Source organism: Oryzias latipes, chromosome 7 (genome assembly GCF_053564925.1).
Source record: "Oryzias latipes strain Hd-rR chromosome 7, Olatipes_Hd-rR_3.1".
NCBI lineage: Eukaryota > Metazoa > Chordata > Actinopteri > Beloniformes > Adrianichthyidae > Oryzias > Oryzias latipes.
The window spans coordinates 11533567-11551453 of NC_136243.1; the positions used below are offsets into that span (position 1 = coordinate 11533567).

The 17887-nt window shown below is 41.6% G+C and overlaps 1 protein-coding gene across 1 annotated transcript in view; it reads right to left on the reverse strand.

Moving 5' to 3' along the window:
- LOC101161224 (uncharacterized) overlaps positions 1-12944 on the reverse strand; it is a 51560-nt gene extending 38616 nt beyond the window's left edge. The window contains exons 1-3 of the mRNA XM_078950221.1: positions 12616-12944; positions 3354-3415; positions 1425-1595 (exon numbers count right to left, since the gene is read on the reverse strand). Coding sequence (XP_078806347.1) covers positions 1425-1595; positions 3354-3415; positions 12616-12748 — 366 coding nt within the window. The 5' untranslated portion in view covers positions 12749-12944. The remainder of the gene's footprint in view (positions 1-1424; positions 1596-3353; positions 3416-12615) is intronic.
- Positions 12945-17887: the final 4943 nt, after the last annotated feature.

Sequence of the window (17887 nt, forward strand, 5' to 3'; positions counted from 1 at the left end):
AGCTTAGTGCAAATTGTGAGATGTGTGAGGAGCTGCAGCCCTCCAACGTCTCAAAGGGACTTTGACGGGAGAGGATCGACTATTTATTGGTTTGTATGGCTGCCATTAATTGAACAAGCTCAACGATAACTGAGTGAGGGAGCCTTACAACTGAACAAGCGCAATGCCAACCGAGCCACCCCGCATTTTACAACTGCACGCCTGCAATCCTAACTGAGCAGCGCTCCTGCACACTCGCTGAGTTTGCGAGCATTGTTCAGAGGGTGTCTTTTGATCACAGTTGCAAGGTTCGCTCACTCAGTTCCCGAATGCCCTCGCTCAGTTATCTTTGCCCTCATTTAATTAATGGCAGCCATGAAACGCCATAGGTTTGGTTATATTTTTGAAATGTGTTAGTGTTATTAATAAATTAGTTTTCCTGACTTTTTTTTATCACAATTTTTATTTTTATTTCATAAATAGCTATGTTTATTTTAATAAAAATAATGAATAAATAAATGAAACTTAAAGCGCTTTCCATCTCCTTCAGGGTACCAAAGAACACAATAAAATAAAGACAAAACAGTTGAAAATTAGACACATGAGAAAAGAAAAATGTTATGTGGCCCTCACAAGAAAAAGTTTGGGGCATGGGGGCCATATGAAAAACTACTTATGTTACACTACTGTATCTGGCCAGTCAAACGGGAATAATTTGCATTAATAATTCTCGTTCATGTTCTATTTTCCCTGTAATTCTGGTTTCTCCCCAAAGATGGCGCACTACAAATCAATTGACCATTGCTTAGGTGCAGAAGGTTATCGTGCATCCATGATTCTTCCGATCATTCAAACATCACATGAACGCAGCATTTTTCTAAGTCTGCATTTAACACAAGTCATTGGTGCAACTTGCATGAAAATGAGAACAAAAGCCACAATTTGAAATAAAAACTCAAAGATGTTCTGTTTCAAAATATATATTCACGTTTAAAATACATATTTACATTCCACGTTATTTCTCTCTCTTATGAGGTGGATTGCCAAAACACTCCATGCATCTTCTCGTGGTTCGGTCCTTCAATCGAATTTTAGAACCCTTCGTGGCCGACGAGTCGAAAAGTTTGCCCACCCCGTGCTGAGCCAAGCCCTTGTGCTTCTTCAGATAAACAGTATCTTGGATTCACCATGGTACAGGAAAGGAATATCTTCCTCTGAATGAAGCTCTCTCCCTGAATAAACAGCCATTCATGGAATGCTGACATGCAGGAGAGAGGAACGACACAGCGCCACCACAAAGAGGGTTCTGTTTAGAGACAAACGCCAGAGTCCGTTGAGGGGAGACGCGGCGAGCTGAGGCAACGACGCAATCTCAACAACTTGTCAGGACTGAGAACAGAGGAGCAGGTTGAGCTTAAATTCCTGGCATCATCAGTCCACTGTACCTGTTGGTGTGTAAGGTGTGTCAGGCCGTCCGTCGTCTCCCACTCCGCGGTAGCGGTGGTTCTGGTTGGGCTGGCGTGTCGCGGTTGATCAGCGTCTGATCCGTGCCGTTTGGCATCTCGCTCTTGCAGCAAGTGCCTGTACTTTTTCTTGAGGATGAGGTACTTCTCCCCCTGTGAGAGGCAGTAAACCAACAGAACAGAAACAGTTATTAGAGTGTAGACAATGTCTTGGAGTTTTGATGATGGTTTTAGGTGAAATGTCATCCGTAACCCTTGTGCTATCCTAGGCACTTTACCATTGGGAGTTGGGTCATCTAGACCCACTAGACAGTGCGCTGAAGCTTTTTTCTTCAATGATTTGTGAACCTCACTGGTTTCCATGGATTACATGAAATCTTTCCACCTTTATCCACCTTTGTCATGGTAGGGAGAACACGTCAATGTGAGGGTGGGGTCAGCTAAGATAGCACAAGGGTTAAAATGATGTGAGGTATTTTTTCTTTTTCTTTTTGTACTTATATTCCAGAAAAACGATGTCTCCAAAAGTTTCCCCCTCATCTGCCTTTGCATCCATATAAACAAAGTGACATTTGTCATTGGTCCACCCTTTACAGGTAAAGTTGCTTCAACTCTGCTTGAAAGGCTTTTCTCCAAGGATTATAATTACAGTAAAGTTGCCAATATTCCTCCTGAAGCGTCTCATGCTGCGTTCACATCAAACGGGCGTACAGTTTCAAAGTTCAATCAATGTACTGTAGACGGAAGAGGTCCTGTAAAGTAAGACGACTTGATATCTGAGGCCCCGCCTTTCGCTCTGTGTGGGTGCCGCCCATTTCATGACACCAACCTAAAGCGTGTCTGCGTTTCACCCACGAAAACAAACAACATCCAAACTTTTGCAAAGATGGATGTACATATGGTGCATATAAAAGGTAAGCGTTTAGCCGATCACCGCTAGCTTCTCGGAGAAAGTGTTTGTGTGTGTTAGCCTGGGGTAGCACAGACTCTTCCTGGAAGGGGCGGTTCCTCCATTTGTTATGTCACAATGTAACCCAGTCGTTTCCATGGATTTGGAGGAGACGGTGTTTAGAGAGCAGGTTTTTAAAGGAATACTCAGAAATGCCCCTTTGGGGCTTTTTTTCTCAAGGAATGAACATAATGATACACATTAAAAAGCGCAACAACAACTAAAAAGATTTTGCATGATATAAGCCGTTTAAACAGATTTTCTGTGGTAGACGGCGCTCAAAAACCCGTCAAAATGTTTAAGTACGACTAGCAAATACAAAGCCGCATCACTTGACGGATACAGTCTTGACTATTTTGTTCATTTTTAGTGTCTTGTAGTCACAAAAATATGGTTCAACATGGAAATAATTTGTGTTGCATTTTAATTAGAAATGAATTGTTAAATTTGAAACAGTATTTACTCATCTTTATACTTAATTCAAAGTTATTTGCTGGTTTTAAAAACCCGTAGTACTTTTCTAAGACTCTCCTGGGTCGTACCAAGTGTTCCTCCTCTTCTCTTGTCCTTGTCCACCATTTAGGACTGTCCCATAACTTGGCTCTCCTTTGGATTTTAAAACTAAAAATAGGCTTGTATCAAACTATTTTAGAACAGTGTTTTTGGTCATTAAAAGTGCAACATTTTCAACAAGAATGTCATGAGTCACGTTCTACAACAGCAGACAACCTGGTTACGTCATCAGTGAGTTTCAACTGTTGTTTTATATCAACGGTTAGTGGGAAAAAAATTCAAGGCTCCAAAAGAGACTGTGAAACCCAAATTCTAGAACAAAAACAACGTCCTCTGTGCTCGGTTTCACTGACCGTTTGGTGTAGACATGTGACATATAACTCCATGGGAGCAAAGCTTTTACCACAAAAGGTAAAAAAATCAAAAATAAATCGGAGGAGTTCACTTACATTCTCTGACTTCACCACAGCGATTCGGTCGATGATGAGCTTGAATTCCTCTCTGTATTTAGCTGCAAGGGAAAATATGTGAGGTGAGAGGGTGGAAACTAAATATAGAGTCTAAATTTATTGAGGAAGAGGAGGCTTTTTGATGATATGGGACATATACTGACATTCCAGGCTTTCAAATATTCAAGGTTTTGAAAAGCATTCCAGCCCTAACTCTAACCCAAAATGTGATATTCACACAGGTCCTAAGAGGTTTAGTCATTTATTTGTAGGGGAAAAAACACATTTAACCAGATATCTTTAACCATCATGCTTTAATATTTACCTTCCACATTTAAAATCATAAGACACCGATAATTCAACACTTTCAGAGGAAGGTAATCATTCGGGGGGGAAAAAAAGGATGTTCTGCCAATTTCCCAGTTGGATAGATACTCTGAAATTTCTATAAGATTTGTGATAACTAATTGAATTTTGGGGTTTTATGGGTCTCTGGTGTGACCCATAAGATTAGGGGAGTAACGATTTATTTTAACAATTCGCTTTTTTTATATTGTAGTTGCTTTTGAATCAGTTTGATTGATAGGACTCACTGACCTAAAAGGCCGTATTACACAGCCAGTACTTACATTTTGTGCATATTGCACCGATGAAAATTGGTCATCCGTGGCAAAAGTGAGAAAAGTCGAGGTCGTCACGTGAAATTTTCACAGATGTATCACGAATGAACGACGATTAAACCACGGAAGACGTTCTACATAAATTAACGTAGAACATGAACCGTGCGTGATTATCGCGTTGTTTATATGAAATTCATTTGTGATTTCAGAATTAGAAATAATTTGTTTGTCACCATAGCAACTGACAGCAGAGGGGAAAAAAAGACTAAGAATAATAAATAAAAAAAACAAGAATAAAGAATATGTAGCATAAATGCAAACAACAAGGTAATATAATTTAAAAAGCTATTTACAAAACAGTGCAGGTAAAAAGATGTGCAAAAGAAATGTGCAAAATAGAAAAAAAAAAATGGATAATAAAAATGTGCAAAGGTTATCTGTTGCATTGTGTGTTGTTGTACAGGGTTATTGTATTGGGTATGAAGGATTTCTGGTACCGGGCAGTTTTGGAGCGGAGCTGCCTGAGCCTCCTAGAGAAGGAGCTCTGCTGTTTGTCCAGAACCGGGTGGAGAGGATGCTCTGGGTTGTCCATGATTGAAAGGAGTCTGTTCAGTGACCTCCTTTCCATCACTGCTTCAAATGTGTCCTGTTTGCAGCCAATGACAGAACCCGCCTTCCTGATCAGCTTCTTCAGTCTGTTGGTGTCACTGACTGCTATGCTGCTTCCCCAGCAGACCACGGAGGAGAACAAGGTGCTGGCTACCACAGACTGGTAGAAGATCCCCAGCATCTTGCTGCACACATTGAAAGACCTCAGCGTCCTTAGGAAGTAGAGTCTTCTTGTACACAGCAGTACTGTGGCTCCTCAGGCTCAGTCTGCTGTCGATAGTCACACCCAGGTATTTGTACTCCTCCACCACTTCCACATCCTTGCCCAGGATGCAGAGAGGCTGTAAGACTGTCGATTTGTGTGTCAATTAAGTAATTACAACACCTATGTGTGCCGTCTACGCGATAAAAAAGTTATACATCGGTGGTACATGCGTGAAAAGTCAGTTAAACATATGTGGAACGGTCGTGGAAAGCCACGAATCTGTGTATGCATCTTGGAAGAATCAGCCACAATTGTGTAAGATTTGTGTAATAAGAGCTACGTAAAATGCGCATAAAACTGCGTAATTCTCAACTGACCAAATATTTTTAACAACTTATAACCAAATTCACGCAAAAAAATTAAAAAATTCACCACATCGGGAGTAACCCTTTACAAACATCCATGTTTCCATCCATCCATTGCTACACCTGGTATGTGCACAGAGTTGCTGGAGCCTATCCTAGCAACTTTTGGGTTTACTTTGCGGTACACCCTGGCAACAGAGAGCCACACAGAGACAGACACACAACCACACACACTCATGTGCACACCTATAACTTTAGAGACACCAGTCAACCCACGAAGCATGTTTTTAGACAGTGAAAGGAAACCGGAGCGATTGGAGAAAATTCGCACATACATGAGGAGAACTCCATACGGAAAGGACCCAGCTGGAATTTAAATCAGGGCATTGCTGCTATGAGGCAAGAGCGCTAACCACTACACCATCGTGCATCTCCTTTAGAGTAGATGTAAATGTCTTTCTCAATTCGTTTACAAAATAAACTATCAATTTGACAAAAAAGACAACAATGGAAGGGAGTACCCTACACTCTCATAAGCTGACAGAACTGCTAAAAATATTAGTTTTGAGCAGATCAATCTGAATGACTGATGTGGCCTTTTTTTAGAAGTGCCACAGCTTTTTTCCAGGCTCAGGTATTCCACATATGCTGGTCCATTTCCGGACAAATGGAGCATTTCCTTTTCCTGATGGGCATGGAGAAAACAAAACAAAAAAAGCTTTAGTGTAGTGAGACAGTTGCACGACAACAGGAAGTCCAAAGGAAGCAGCTGCTTACATTTATCTCAACAAAAAAATTCTTTGCTTTGCACAGTAGGCAGCACAGTTTTCTGGTTATTTATTAGCCAAAGGTACACATGTTCATGCAACAGCCCCCCTCTGCCTTAAATGAGTCCCAAACATGCCCCACTTTTTTAAGCAGATGAAATACCCCCCACACACACACACACACACCCAACCCCCCGCCGCACCCATTAGAGATCTTACATGCAGTCATGCATGTGGACTTAATTATGGCTAAAGCGCTATCATCACAATTATGATGTGAAAAGCCACAAACACGTGTTCGGACAGACTTCAAATGTGTGGGAAGCACTTTTCTAATTGGACGGCCGTGTCAGATGGCAGCGCTTTAAACCTCTGTCAACAACTGCACTGCTGACACGGCATCTGGACCCTACATGCTGCTCCACAAGGTCACTTTGAATAATCACTGGAGGAGTGTGTTTGCATTCAGTCAAAACCAAGAGTCCAAGTGTCTGCTGAACACACGGGCGCTCCACCTAAGCAATTCCTTTGGCTAGTTTTGGAGCCAATAAACCCTAATGTCAGTATTTTGCTTAGATAAATGCAGGTTTAGAGGTAAATGGTATCTACACGTAAAAGTCAAGGTGCAAGTGGGGAAATTTCCTGCACACATTTTAGAAAAACATTTTCTGTGGACTCGGAAGGTTAAAGGTTAATTTTATTACTTATTCCACTAATGTAGGGGCCACAAATCACAAAAGGTCTTAAGTTTTGTGCATGGAGATTGCAGTTCTCAAGAGGAACAGTGTTGAATACAGAGGTGTCCAATTTCAGGTCTTGAGGGCCAGTCCAACCAACCTGCCATTGAAGTGCCTTCTTGGCTAAACACACCTGATCCAGGTAATCAGCAGCAGATAGGGCATGACTTTTGGAAAACCGGCAGAAGGCCGGCCATCAAGACCTGGGTTTGGACAACTCTCGTTTAAGAGGAAGTATTAATCTGCATTACTTAGGTCAGATACTTACAGTTTCTATGGTTAAAGTACAGTCACATGCATCCATACCGGAGGCTGACCGGTACATGTGTTTTTGATTTGGGGTTGTCCAAGCCCATGGAGGGTTGTAGAGAGAAGCGGCCAGATCAAGGTGTATCTAAAGGGGAGCGCAGGTTGGTGTGTCTTGCAGCTCCATTGAGGCTCATTGAAAATGGAATGTAATATTGTTGTGCGTGCAGTAAGTGTGCTGTGACGTCTTCATAAGGCTAATGTACGTTCTTATGATGTACGGGGATGCTGTCGTGCAGTGCCCTCTATGCCACACTCTACTCGTTAGAAAAGGATTGGTCCCAACTGCCCTTAGGACTAGATATGGCGGGGGGAAAATGGACAAACTTTTAGGGGGCATGCAAGGAGGACACCATTATCTCTGCAACACCTCTTATGACGCCCCTTGCGCAGTTTAAAGGGTTAAAAGTGAAATATCTGATTTTGCCTCACTTACTTTGTCCTTACTTTACCCTTGTATGTTGTATAAAAGTTTGCTAAGACGTATCGCCCACAGCATGCCCATAGAAAAAAAGAGAAAATTTTTGCGCTACGGGCTCACTGAGTGGTTTACCACATTGATATTACTTGTGGGCCACCTGCGTGCCCCGAACAGGTTTGCCCATTTTTTGCCAGCAGACAGCCTGTATCCACCCGTAAGGGTATTTATTACTCTGTAAGCGAGACTGGAGGTAGAGTGGTCGACCTCTGATTGGAAGATCGCAGGTTTGGCTCCTGCCTTGGTCACCCATATATCCAAATGTCTTTAGGCAAGACACTGAACCCCACATTGCTCCTAGTAGTTATAGGAGTGTGCGAACGGGTGAATGGATCTGGAACAGTAAAACACTTTGGGCCTTCATAAGCCATTACTCTGTAAGCGAGATCGGTGTGGCAGTGGGGCAAAGTAAGTCTGAAAATGACAAAGAATTTTCTTAGAGTCACCTGAAAGCAGCAGTACAAGTGGTGCAAAAAGGTATTTAGTCAGCCACCAATTGAGCAAGTTCTCTCACTTAAAAAGATGATGAGGCCTGTAGTTTTTATCATAGTTAGACCTCAACTATGAGAGACAAGATGAGGAAAAAAAATTCAGAAAATCATAATGTCTGATTTAAAAAAATATATTTGTAAAATATGGTGGAAAATAAGTATTTGGTCACCTACAAACCAGCAGAATTTCTGGTATCGCCAGATTTTGAGTGAAAACCTCCCATCAGCAAGGGCTTTGTAGATTAAACGGGGCTGGGTCTTTCAGCATGACAACGATCCCAAACACACTGCCCAGGTAACGAAGGAGTGGCTTAGTAAGAAGCAGATCTCAACTCTTTAGAAAATCTTTGAAGGGAGTTGAAAGAAAATCCATGTTTTCCAGCGACAGCCCTAAAACATCACTGCTCTAGAGGAGATCTGCATGGAGGAATGGGCCAAAACCCCTGCAAGAGTTTGTGAAAACCTTGTTCAGACTTACAGAAAACGTTTGACTGCTGTCATTGCCAACAAAGAGTATATAACAAAGTATTGAATTGAACTTTTGCTTTTAAACAAATACTTATTTTCAAACATAATTTACAAATCAATTCTTTAAAAAAATCAGACAATGTGATTTTCTAGATTTAAATTCTCATTTTGTCTCTCATAGTTGAGGTCTACCTATGAGGAAAATCAGGGACCTCAATAATCTTTTTATGTGGGAGAACTTGGACAACTGGTGGTTGACTAAATACTTTTTTGCCCCACTCTAAGTGCACTGGCAGGAGAACAGTTCAGCACTTTTCACTGAAGTATGCTTCCATAAATTTCATAGGAATGTCTCCATTTGCGTATCTGAGTGCAGAAGGTCAAGCAGTGCAGTTCGTGGACAATAAGGCCCGATTTGCTGACTCGATTCATTTAGTGCGATTAATAGCATCTATTTCCTAACATACTGATTAGCTGGAGCTTGTTCCTCTCTTGGGAAAATTGTAATCACAAAAGAGATCAAGCTGTTCGCTTGGCTTCCACAGTTGAAGGTAATTGTCCTACTAGGTAGCATCCCCAGAGGGCTCTGTATGAACTGCTGCAGCTAATGCAGATGGTAATACTTAAACCACATGGTCAAATAAAGAATTCCTCATTATTTTTTTTAGCTTCCCAGAGAAACCACATTTAATCAAATCTGTCAATCTGCCCTTTGAAGATCCAGGCCTCACTACGACTTCGTGCTGAGCACGACTACACTGTAAAGTATGTTTGCAAAGAATTAGAAGTACACTTAAAAAAAAGATGTTCACAAGTAAACTTAAATAGAAGTTGTCCTTTGTTTTGTTTTTGATTACACACTCCGTTTTCTGAAAGCTAACTTCACTATTTACATCATCAAAAACAGACTTTTTGTTGCAAAATCAAAAAATGAAAAATGAAACACAAATTAAAAAGCGCCACTTCATTTGTCCTAAGACAAATGAAGTGGCGCTCATGATGATGTCATTTGATAACTACGGAGGATAAATAAGGCCGTGGAGAATGAAACTAAAGGGCCAAAAAGTATTCTACGTTTTTTTTTCTCAGGGATTAGTGTCAAAATTAAGAGAAAAAATAAGTCAGAAGTCTTAGGGTGGATTCAGAATGGACACATTTGGTTCACGTAACCCTTGTGCTATCCTAGGCATTTTAACATTGGGAGTTGGGTCATCTAGACCCACTAGACAGTGCTCTGAATCTTTTCTTCTTCAAGGATTTGTGATCTTCACTGTTGTCCATGGATTACATGAAATCTTTCCCCCTTTATCCACCTTTGTCATGGTAGGGAGAACACGTCAATGTAAGGGTGGGGTCATCTAAGATAGCACAAGGGTTAAAGTGCACCAGCGTTCGTTTTCCCCAAAAATCCAGAACAAACTTTCAGTCTGAATACCTCCAAGCGGACCCTGGTCCAGGACCAGAAACCGCTCTCTGACCCATCTTTGGGGGTGGTCTCGGTTCCATTCCAATTGGACTGCGCTTCGGTTCAATCTGAGATTCCTCCTTCTGAATACAATCCGTCCTCCGAGCGGAGCAACTGGACCAAAACGGCCACCGTAACTGACGTAAACTGAGTAGGAATGAAGAAACCGATGAGCCGCAGACAAATGGAAATCTACGATTGTTGTGTTATCAAACAGAAAAAAGGGTCCAACTGTTTATTTGTCAGAGCATTTAATAAAACACAGCTGAAAACGCTTCTTACATGCTTGTCTGCGTCTCGTTATGTGACGTCACCCTAAAAGCTACTTTGTAGATCCTTAACAGAATTCTCTTAAAGACAATGTCACACCACAACCATGAGACACAGCAACTCATTGAAATGTGATTGGATGAATGCAGGCTCATTAAATCAACTTCTGACGTGATCCACATCGCTTCCTGACTATATTCTGTCTATGTGCCGTAACCACCAGAAACCGCCTTGCAGCCTTTCTCCGCCGTACCAAAGTAACAAGTTAAAAGTTTGTTCCCAACAATCTAAACTGGTAATCGAAAATTTAAAGGAACAGAGGATTTTTCCAGTCTGAATACACCTAAAAATTAAAGTCAGAACTCTGAGATTAAAGTCAGAATATTGAGAAAAAATAAGTGACAACTCTGAGTAAGAATACTGAATTTAAAGTCAGAATTAAAGGGGGAAAAGAAATCTGAGAGTAAAGTCAGAATTTTGAGATTAAAGTCAAAATTCTGGGATTAAAGTCAGAATTCTGAAATTGAAGTCAGTATTTTAAGAAAAAGAATTCAAAATACTGAGATCAAAGTCAGAATGTTATCTTTAAAGTCTGAATTCTGAGATTAAAGTCAGAATTCTGAAATTGAAGTCAGTATTTTAAGAAAAAGAATTCAAAATACTGAGATCAAAGTCAGAATGTTATCTTTAAAGTCTGAATTCTGAGATTAAAGTCAAAATTCTGGGATTAAAGTCAGAATTCTGAAATTGAAGTCAGTATTCTAAGAGAAAGAAGTCAAAGTACTGATATTGAAGTCAAAATTCTGAGATTAAAGTCAGAATTCTATCTTTAAAGTCAAAATTTTGAGAAAAAAAGTTAGATTCATTCTAAAATAGAAATCAGAATTCTTTTTGGCCCTTTATTTGTTTCTTCATGGCCCTAATCGTCTACCGCAGACAAAAATACATGGGGGGAAAAAAACCTTTTTTAGAATTTACGGATTTTCTGTGATTTTTTCCCCACAAACTGCCAGTCTTAATGTTAGTTGAACAGTTCTTGGTTCAAAGGCAAACTGTATGTTACACCATTGAAGTTGTGAATCATTGTGTGCCTTCTTGATATGTTTGCATATATTTACCTTAACAGTGTCAAACATGTGTTGTATTTAAGTTCATAATTCTATTATTGTTTTTATTACATTACACCAAACCAACTGAACGTTTTTTCTTCATTCTTACTTGTTTATTAGCAAATTAAAAAAGAATTTTTCTGAAATTTGAGTCTTTTTGTTGATGTTTGGAAATAGACACATCATGTATCGTACCGAAAGAAGACTGTGACCCAAAAATAATCGTGGTTGGAACCATATCGTGCAGGTTATTCAAATTATAAACTGACCAATCAAATGCGTCAATAACAGTTTGTGGTACCTGCTGGCCCCCATGTTCAACTTTCAAGACGTTTGACAGATTCTCCCAAGCATTACTTTCAAGTGGTAGGGGTGTGGACTTCCAAAAAGCTCACTCCTGATTGGCAAGAATGGTTCCGACAGAAATGCTGACTTAGACTGACTCGTCTGGCTCCAACATGGCAAAAAAAATGGCAACTGAATTGACTTCATTTGGTAAGCCATTTTCTATGGGTGACGTCACACTCAGTCTGTCCGGAAACAGCTAAATAGTTGATTAAATCTGTACGAAAAATGAACTTGCTGCTTTAAAAATGAATGTTTCAACCATGTTTACGTCCAAGGTTTTGGCCTAAATTGGCTTCCGTACCGCTGGCGTTCAACATGGACCTAAGTTGTACTGCGATTTTATTAGTATTCAGAGACATGCATCACATACCACACTGAATCCCAAGATACCCCTCCACTTTTATTTATACAAGTAAGTGGTCTTGGATCCAACAGATGAGCATCTGCTGGGTTGTTTTTTTTTTAGATTTGCACAGTCGGAAAAAAAAACTGGAATTGCACAACATTTATCAGTGGAAGTCAAATAGGAGGAGAACTGCCTTGCAAGCAAAGACTCAGGACAGGATTGCATAAACATCTGATGTGTAGGAGGGTGGACACGACCAGAAAGACTTGTGTAATAAACATCTTCTGGTTGGTTCAGGGCTTCAGCAGGAGCTGGGGGGGGGGGGGGGGGGGGGGGCTTCGTGTGACCCTCTGCATGGTGACTTGATTGGGTGATGGGTTGCTTTGGGTCCTGTTACCCACTCATGGGAGGAAGTGACAGCATGCCTGCTGAAAGTACTTGAAGGGTCTTTTTTTTATTAATGGAAAGCAGATGTGAGGTTTAAATCACAAAAGAAAAAGGATGGAGGTTGACAAAAAAGGACGTTCTGAAAAGTATTCCTCTTTAAAAAAAATAAATCTGTCTTTGTTGACACGCCAACGCAGAGATGACAGCTTTCCGCCTCCCATAATGCCACACGTATCACGTATCATATCCCGCCATGTCATGTCGGTCCTCGTTCGGCGGTACTTTACTTACCGCGGAGCTGCAGGTCGCTGTGGCCAATGAAGGGTTTAAAAGTCTTCAGGATATCTGCGTTTCTCACTCTGCCCGAGTTTCCTGCGGTGGAGTGGAAATAATCCAACAGGGACTCTTCACTCACATCCCTCATGTCCGCAGCGCCTCTCAGAACCGAACCGGGCCGCCTTCTGTCCACCGGTTTACTACAAATACAATTCAAAGCTATTTTTTCCCCTTCCTCACTGGGCCATAAGGCTTTTTTTTTTCAACCCACCGGCCTAATTAGTCATAATGGACGTCTAAACTTTACTCCACCCAGACGAGTCAACGGCCGCTGCGCCTCCTCCTGTTAACCCTTTAAAGACACACACGTCTTCACGGAGGATGAAAAGACTCGCGGTTTTTTTTTATACATCTGTTTTCATAAAGCTTGGAAATATTGGAACCTCCAGTTTGGAGGCAGCGACGTGTCTAGACAATAATGTTGTTGAGGGCTGACAGGGTGGCTCCAACGCAAGTTAGTGAAAATTTAAAGATCCGCTATGACTGCAGGGCCGGACCTAGCCAGCCTCTGTTGGGGGGGGGGCAGACAGAAAATTGGGGGGAAAGTTTGGTTATACTGAGAGGTTGGGGTGTAAAATCATTCCAAGCCCCTAAAATGCATAAACATGATTTTTATGCATTTATATTATTTATGAAGTGAGTGTGTACGTGGGTGAGAGATTGAGGGGAGAGTGAGTGAGTGAGTGAGTGAGTGAGTGAGTGAGTGAGTGAGTGAGTGAGTGAGTGAGTGAGTGAGTGAGTGAGTGAGTGAGTGAGTGAGTGATGAGTGAGTGAGTGATGAGTGAGTGAGTGAGTGAGCGAGTAAGAGATTGAGGAAGTGAAAAGGGGAGGAAGTGATTGAGAGAGAGTGGGTGAGTGACAAATTGAGGGAGTGACTGAGTGAGAGATTGAGGGATGAGTGAGTCAGGAAGAGAGTTAGTCAGAGATTGAGGGATGAGAAGGATGTGAGTCAGAGATTGGGGGATGAGTGAGTGAATGAGTATATGAGTGAGAGATTGAGGGGCAAGTGAGTGAGTACATGGGTGAGAGATTGAGGGATGAGTGAGTGAAAGATTGAAGGAGTGAGTGAGTGAAGAAGGGAAGAAGTGAGTGAGTGTGAGAGAGTGGGTAAGTGAAGGATTAAGGGAGTGACTGAGTGAGAGATCGAGTGAAAGAGTAAGTGTGTGTGTAAGTGAGTGAGTGAGAGATTGAGGGATGAGTGAGTGAGGAAGTGAGTCAGAGAGAGAGTGTGTGAGTGAGTGAATAAGTGAGTGAGTTAGAGATGAGTGAAAAAGGGAGGAAGTGAGAGATAGAGAGTTAAAGAGTGAGTGAGTGAGAAATTGAGGGATAGGTGAGTGTGTGAGTTAGAGATTGGGGGATGAGTGAGTGATTGAATGAGTCAGAGAGAGAGTGTGTGAGTGAGTGAGTGAATAAGTGAGTGAGTTAGAGATGAGTGAAAAAGGGTGGAAGTGAGAGATAGAGAGTGAAAGAGTGAGTGAGTGAGAAATTGAGGGATAAGTGAGTGTGTGAGTCAGATATTGGGGGATGAGTGAGTGAGTGAGTGAGTCAGAGAGAGTGAGTGATTGAGTGAGTCAGAGAGGGAGTGAGTGAGTGAGTGAGTGAGTGAGTGAGTGAGTGAGTGAGTGAGTGAGTGAGTGAGTGAGTGAGTGAGTGAGTCAGAGAGAGTGAGTGAGTGAGTGAGTGAGTGAGTGAGTGAGTGAGTGAGTGAGTGAGTGAGTGAGTGAGAGATGAGTGAAAAGGGAGGAAGTGAGTGAGTGAATAAGTGAGTGAGTGAGAGATGAGTGAAAAAGGGAGGAAGTGAGAGATAGAGAGTGAAAGAGTGAGTGAGTGAGAAATTGAGGTATGAGTGAGTGTGTGAGTCAGAGATTGGGGGATGAGTGAGTGAGTGAGTGAGTCAGAGAGAGTGAGTGAGTGAGTGAGTGAGTGAGTGAGTGAGTGAGTGAGTGAGTGAGTGAGAGAGTGAGTGAGTGAGAAATTGAGGTATGAGTGAGTGAGTCAGAGATTGGGGGATGAGTGAGTGAGTGAGTGAGTCAGAGAGAGAGTGAGTGAGTGAGTGAGTGAGTGAGTGAGTGAGTGAGTGAGTGAGTGAGTGAGTGAGTGAGTGAGTGAGTGAGAGAGTGAGAGAGAGAGTGAGTGAGTGAGTGAGAGATGAGTGAAAAAGGGAGGAAGTGAGTAATTTTTAGTTACTTATATTTATTTGTTTTAAGCCTGTCTGTGTGTTTATCCAACTCTGCTCTTTCCTTTATTTTTATCATCTTATTTATTTATTTTGTACTTTGTGTCACTTTTATGGCACGGTGTACGTTGCAGTCAGAGGAGTAAACCTCTGAATGCAACTGGGGAGTTGTGGTGTTTAGCTACACTTCCTGTTTTGCTCTTAAATCTGTAGAAATGTTTTTGTTCTTCAACCTCCTTCAAACTGGCATCAAATGTAGATGGGATTTTAGCTTGATTTATTTTTCTGTTTCCATTTAAATATGAGCATTACAGCCTGCAGGCCTAACGGAGGAAGAAGTTAATCACAGTGAGATTAGCATCGTTAGGGCAAGTTCATGAGATTTAGTGGAACTCATTGCATATTGAACAACATATTCCAACATATTGTTGACTGTATATAACTACTGGAGTGAGTGCTCCAACAAAATGAAGTCAATTCAGTTACAATTTTTTCAAGGGACAAATGCCGCCATGTTGGAGCCAGGCAACGTCAGTCGGCGGTTTCTTTTCTTCCTTCCATTCCCTCTTACCTTTTTTCTTTTTCTTATCCATCCATCCATCCATCTTTCACTCACCTGGGACCGGCTCGCTGGGACAGCAGTCTAAACCAAGATGCTCAGACTTCCCTGTCCCAGGACACTTCCTCCAGCTTTCCGGGGGTGTACCCGAGCATCCCCAGGGATATATATATATATATATATATATATATATATATATATATATATATGGGGCATAAACATGGGGCAACCGTAGTGCAAAGCTAGGGCAGTTGATCACTGATTGCAGGTTTGGTTCCCGCCTTGCCCGCCCTTGTGTCGAAAATGTTTCCTTGCTAAAAAACAAATCTAATCATGACTGACAGATTCTCCACAGATTCTCCGTCCGTCTCTGGTTCTATCACTTTTGATGCAAAACCCAGCAGATTCTGCTTTGTGCTTTATCCTTGATCAGTGTTTCAATAATTTCATTTTGGATGTTGTGAGAGGTGTATTTTGTAGTTTTTATTTGTGTATTTCGTTAAACTTGGGGTCCTTTGTCAGTGTGTATTCAATCATTTTTAGGAACAGTCCTGCAGAGAAATCATCATCATTTGAGCTTTCCACACTGCAACGAAGTGGAAGTTCATTTACTGCAATGGACTGAACTACTTCTCCAGTTGTTTTTATATAATTTTTTTTTCAAACTTGAGTGGGCCCTAATAGATAACCAATGGTTTCCCCTGTGGCATCTCTTTGGGACATTTCAGACCAGGTTTTTGCATTTTTTATGTAGCATTGACTTGATGCATGCTTTGTGAGTCCTTTGTCTTTTTCCAGCTCAGTTTTCCAATTATTCCAATTAAAAAACCAAATCCCTGTCATTGTACCCCCCAAATTTACGTAACGGGAAACAAGAGCTTGCATCAAGCTTTGCTGAAAATGCCAGCCATGGTCTTTCACGATAACCAGCCTGGGCAGAATGAGCGTGTGTTCTTGCCAAAGTAACGCTTTGGGAAAACCAGAGCTGTGGGTTGTGACGATGCTAAGGTGTTCAAGCCTAAATCTACATCATCCGCAGCGGCCACAGCAGGGCTGGGAGCAACTGGAACAGCAGGGGCTTGTGAAATTAGACCAACGAGATGTCCTGGGCTGAGCACAGGGATTCAAGTTTGCAGTCCCCGTGGGGCAGACCGTGCCGTACACACCTGAGCCTTCAGTCGTGTTCCATCTGAATCACTCAACAAAACAGTAAACAAATCTCGTTTTGCAACTACAGCCAGCAAAAAAACATTGAAAATAACCACATGAAATTGGAATATAGTTTATTATGATATTTATCATCAAAAAATCTGATCATTTGAAGACAATATCCATCCTCCTCTCTTTCCTCCAAAACAGTTTGATCACCCTGTCATGTAGATTATCGTGCTTCAGTTCCATCAAGAAGTCCTTTTCTATTCCATCAAGGCCAGTGCTGAGAGGCGAGTCTGTCCAGTTGTGTTTCTGCGTAGGTTTTAAACCGCTTTAGAGCCGAAAATGTCCGACGGACAGACGCAGTGGACACAGAGATGGTCAGAGCCAAACACACAAATCTGTACGGCTGCTTCATGATCTCACTCAGATTTTTCTGATGAAGGAAGTCAAGGAGATCAGTGGGAGATTTTCCTGCTAAATCTTCCATTGCGTACGTTACAGTCGGCTCTGTTTTTAATTAAGCAAAGCATCCAAAGAGAAGAACTCCAGTTCTGTCCAAACAGCCAAGCCTGAAAGTGGCCTAAAAAATGCACTCCAGCGTCTGTATTGTGTTTATTATTTGAGTTACACGTTTGGTTGGTGCTCACCACACAACACAAAGCTGGAGCGCCTGTCTGTTCAGGTATTAAACACAGAACACATTGTCAGATTAATTGTGCGATTGTAAATATTAAATGTGCCGGACTTACACATTAATCCCTCTGTCCTCCTGCGGTATTACGCCTTTTTTTCCAACCAGTTTTGATTTAATTTAGGAAAGAATGGTTTATAACTGGTGCTCCAGGCTGCTGCCCCAAGAAGACAATATTGTAATTACAGTAAGCTTCTTATATGCTGATACAATTATTGAGGTGAGGAGTTTCTATTGTCGAATATGAAGGTGGGACCTTATGCTCTTTCAATTTAGAGGGGACAACTTTTGAGCGGATAAAGACATTTGATCCTGTAGCATATGTCACATCTTAGTGGAATGAATTCATGCTCCCGGAGCAGCTTGGCAGGCGTTTATCACCTTACTGCTGGAGATTGTGTGGTTCACACAAATTAAAATGATAGCACTGTACTCAAATCCTATGGGCCGTAACACCATCGCCACAATATACCATAAATAAGATGTCAAATTTGACCATTTGGAGGTATGATTGCAGTATTTGTTGATTTTGCACAGTGGTGCAGTGGTTAACGCTTGACCCCAAAAGGGATTCAGCAGGTTCTGACAATGGATGGATGGAATTTGTCAAAGGGCCTATATCGTGCTTTTCTTCAGCCTTTCAGCC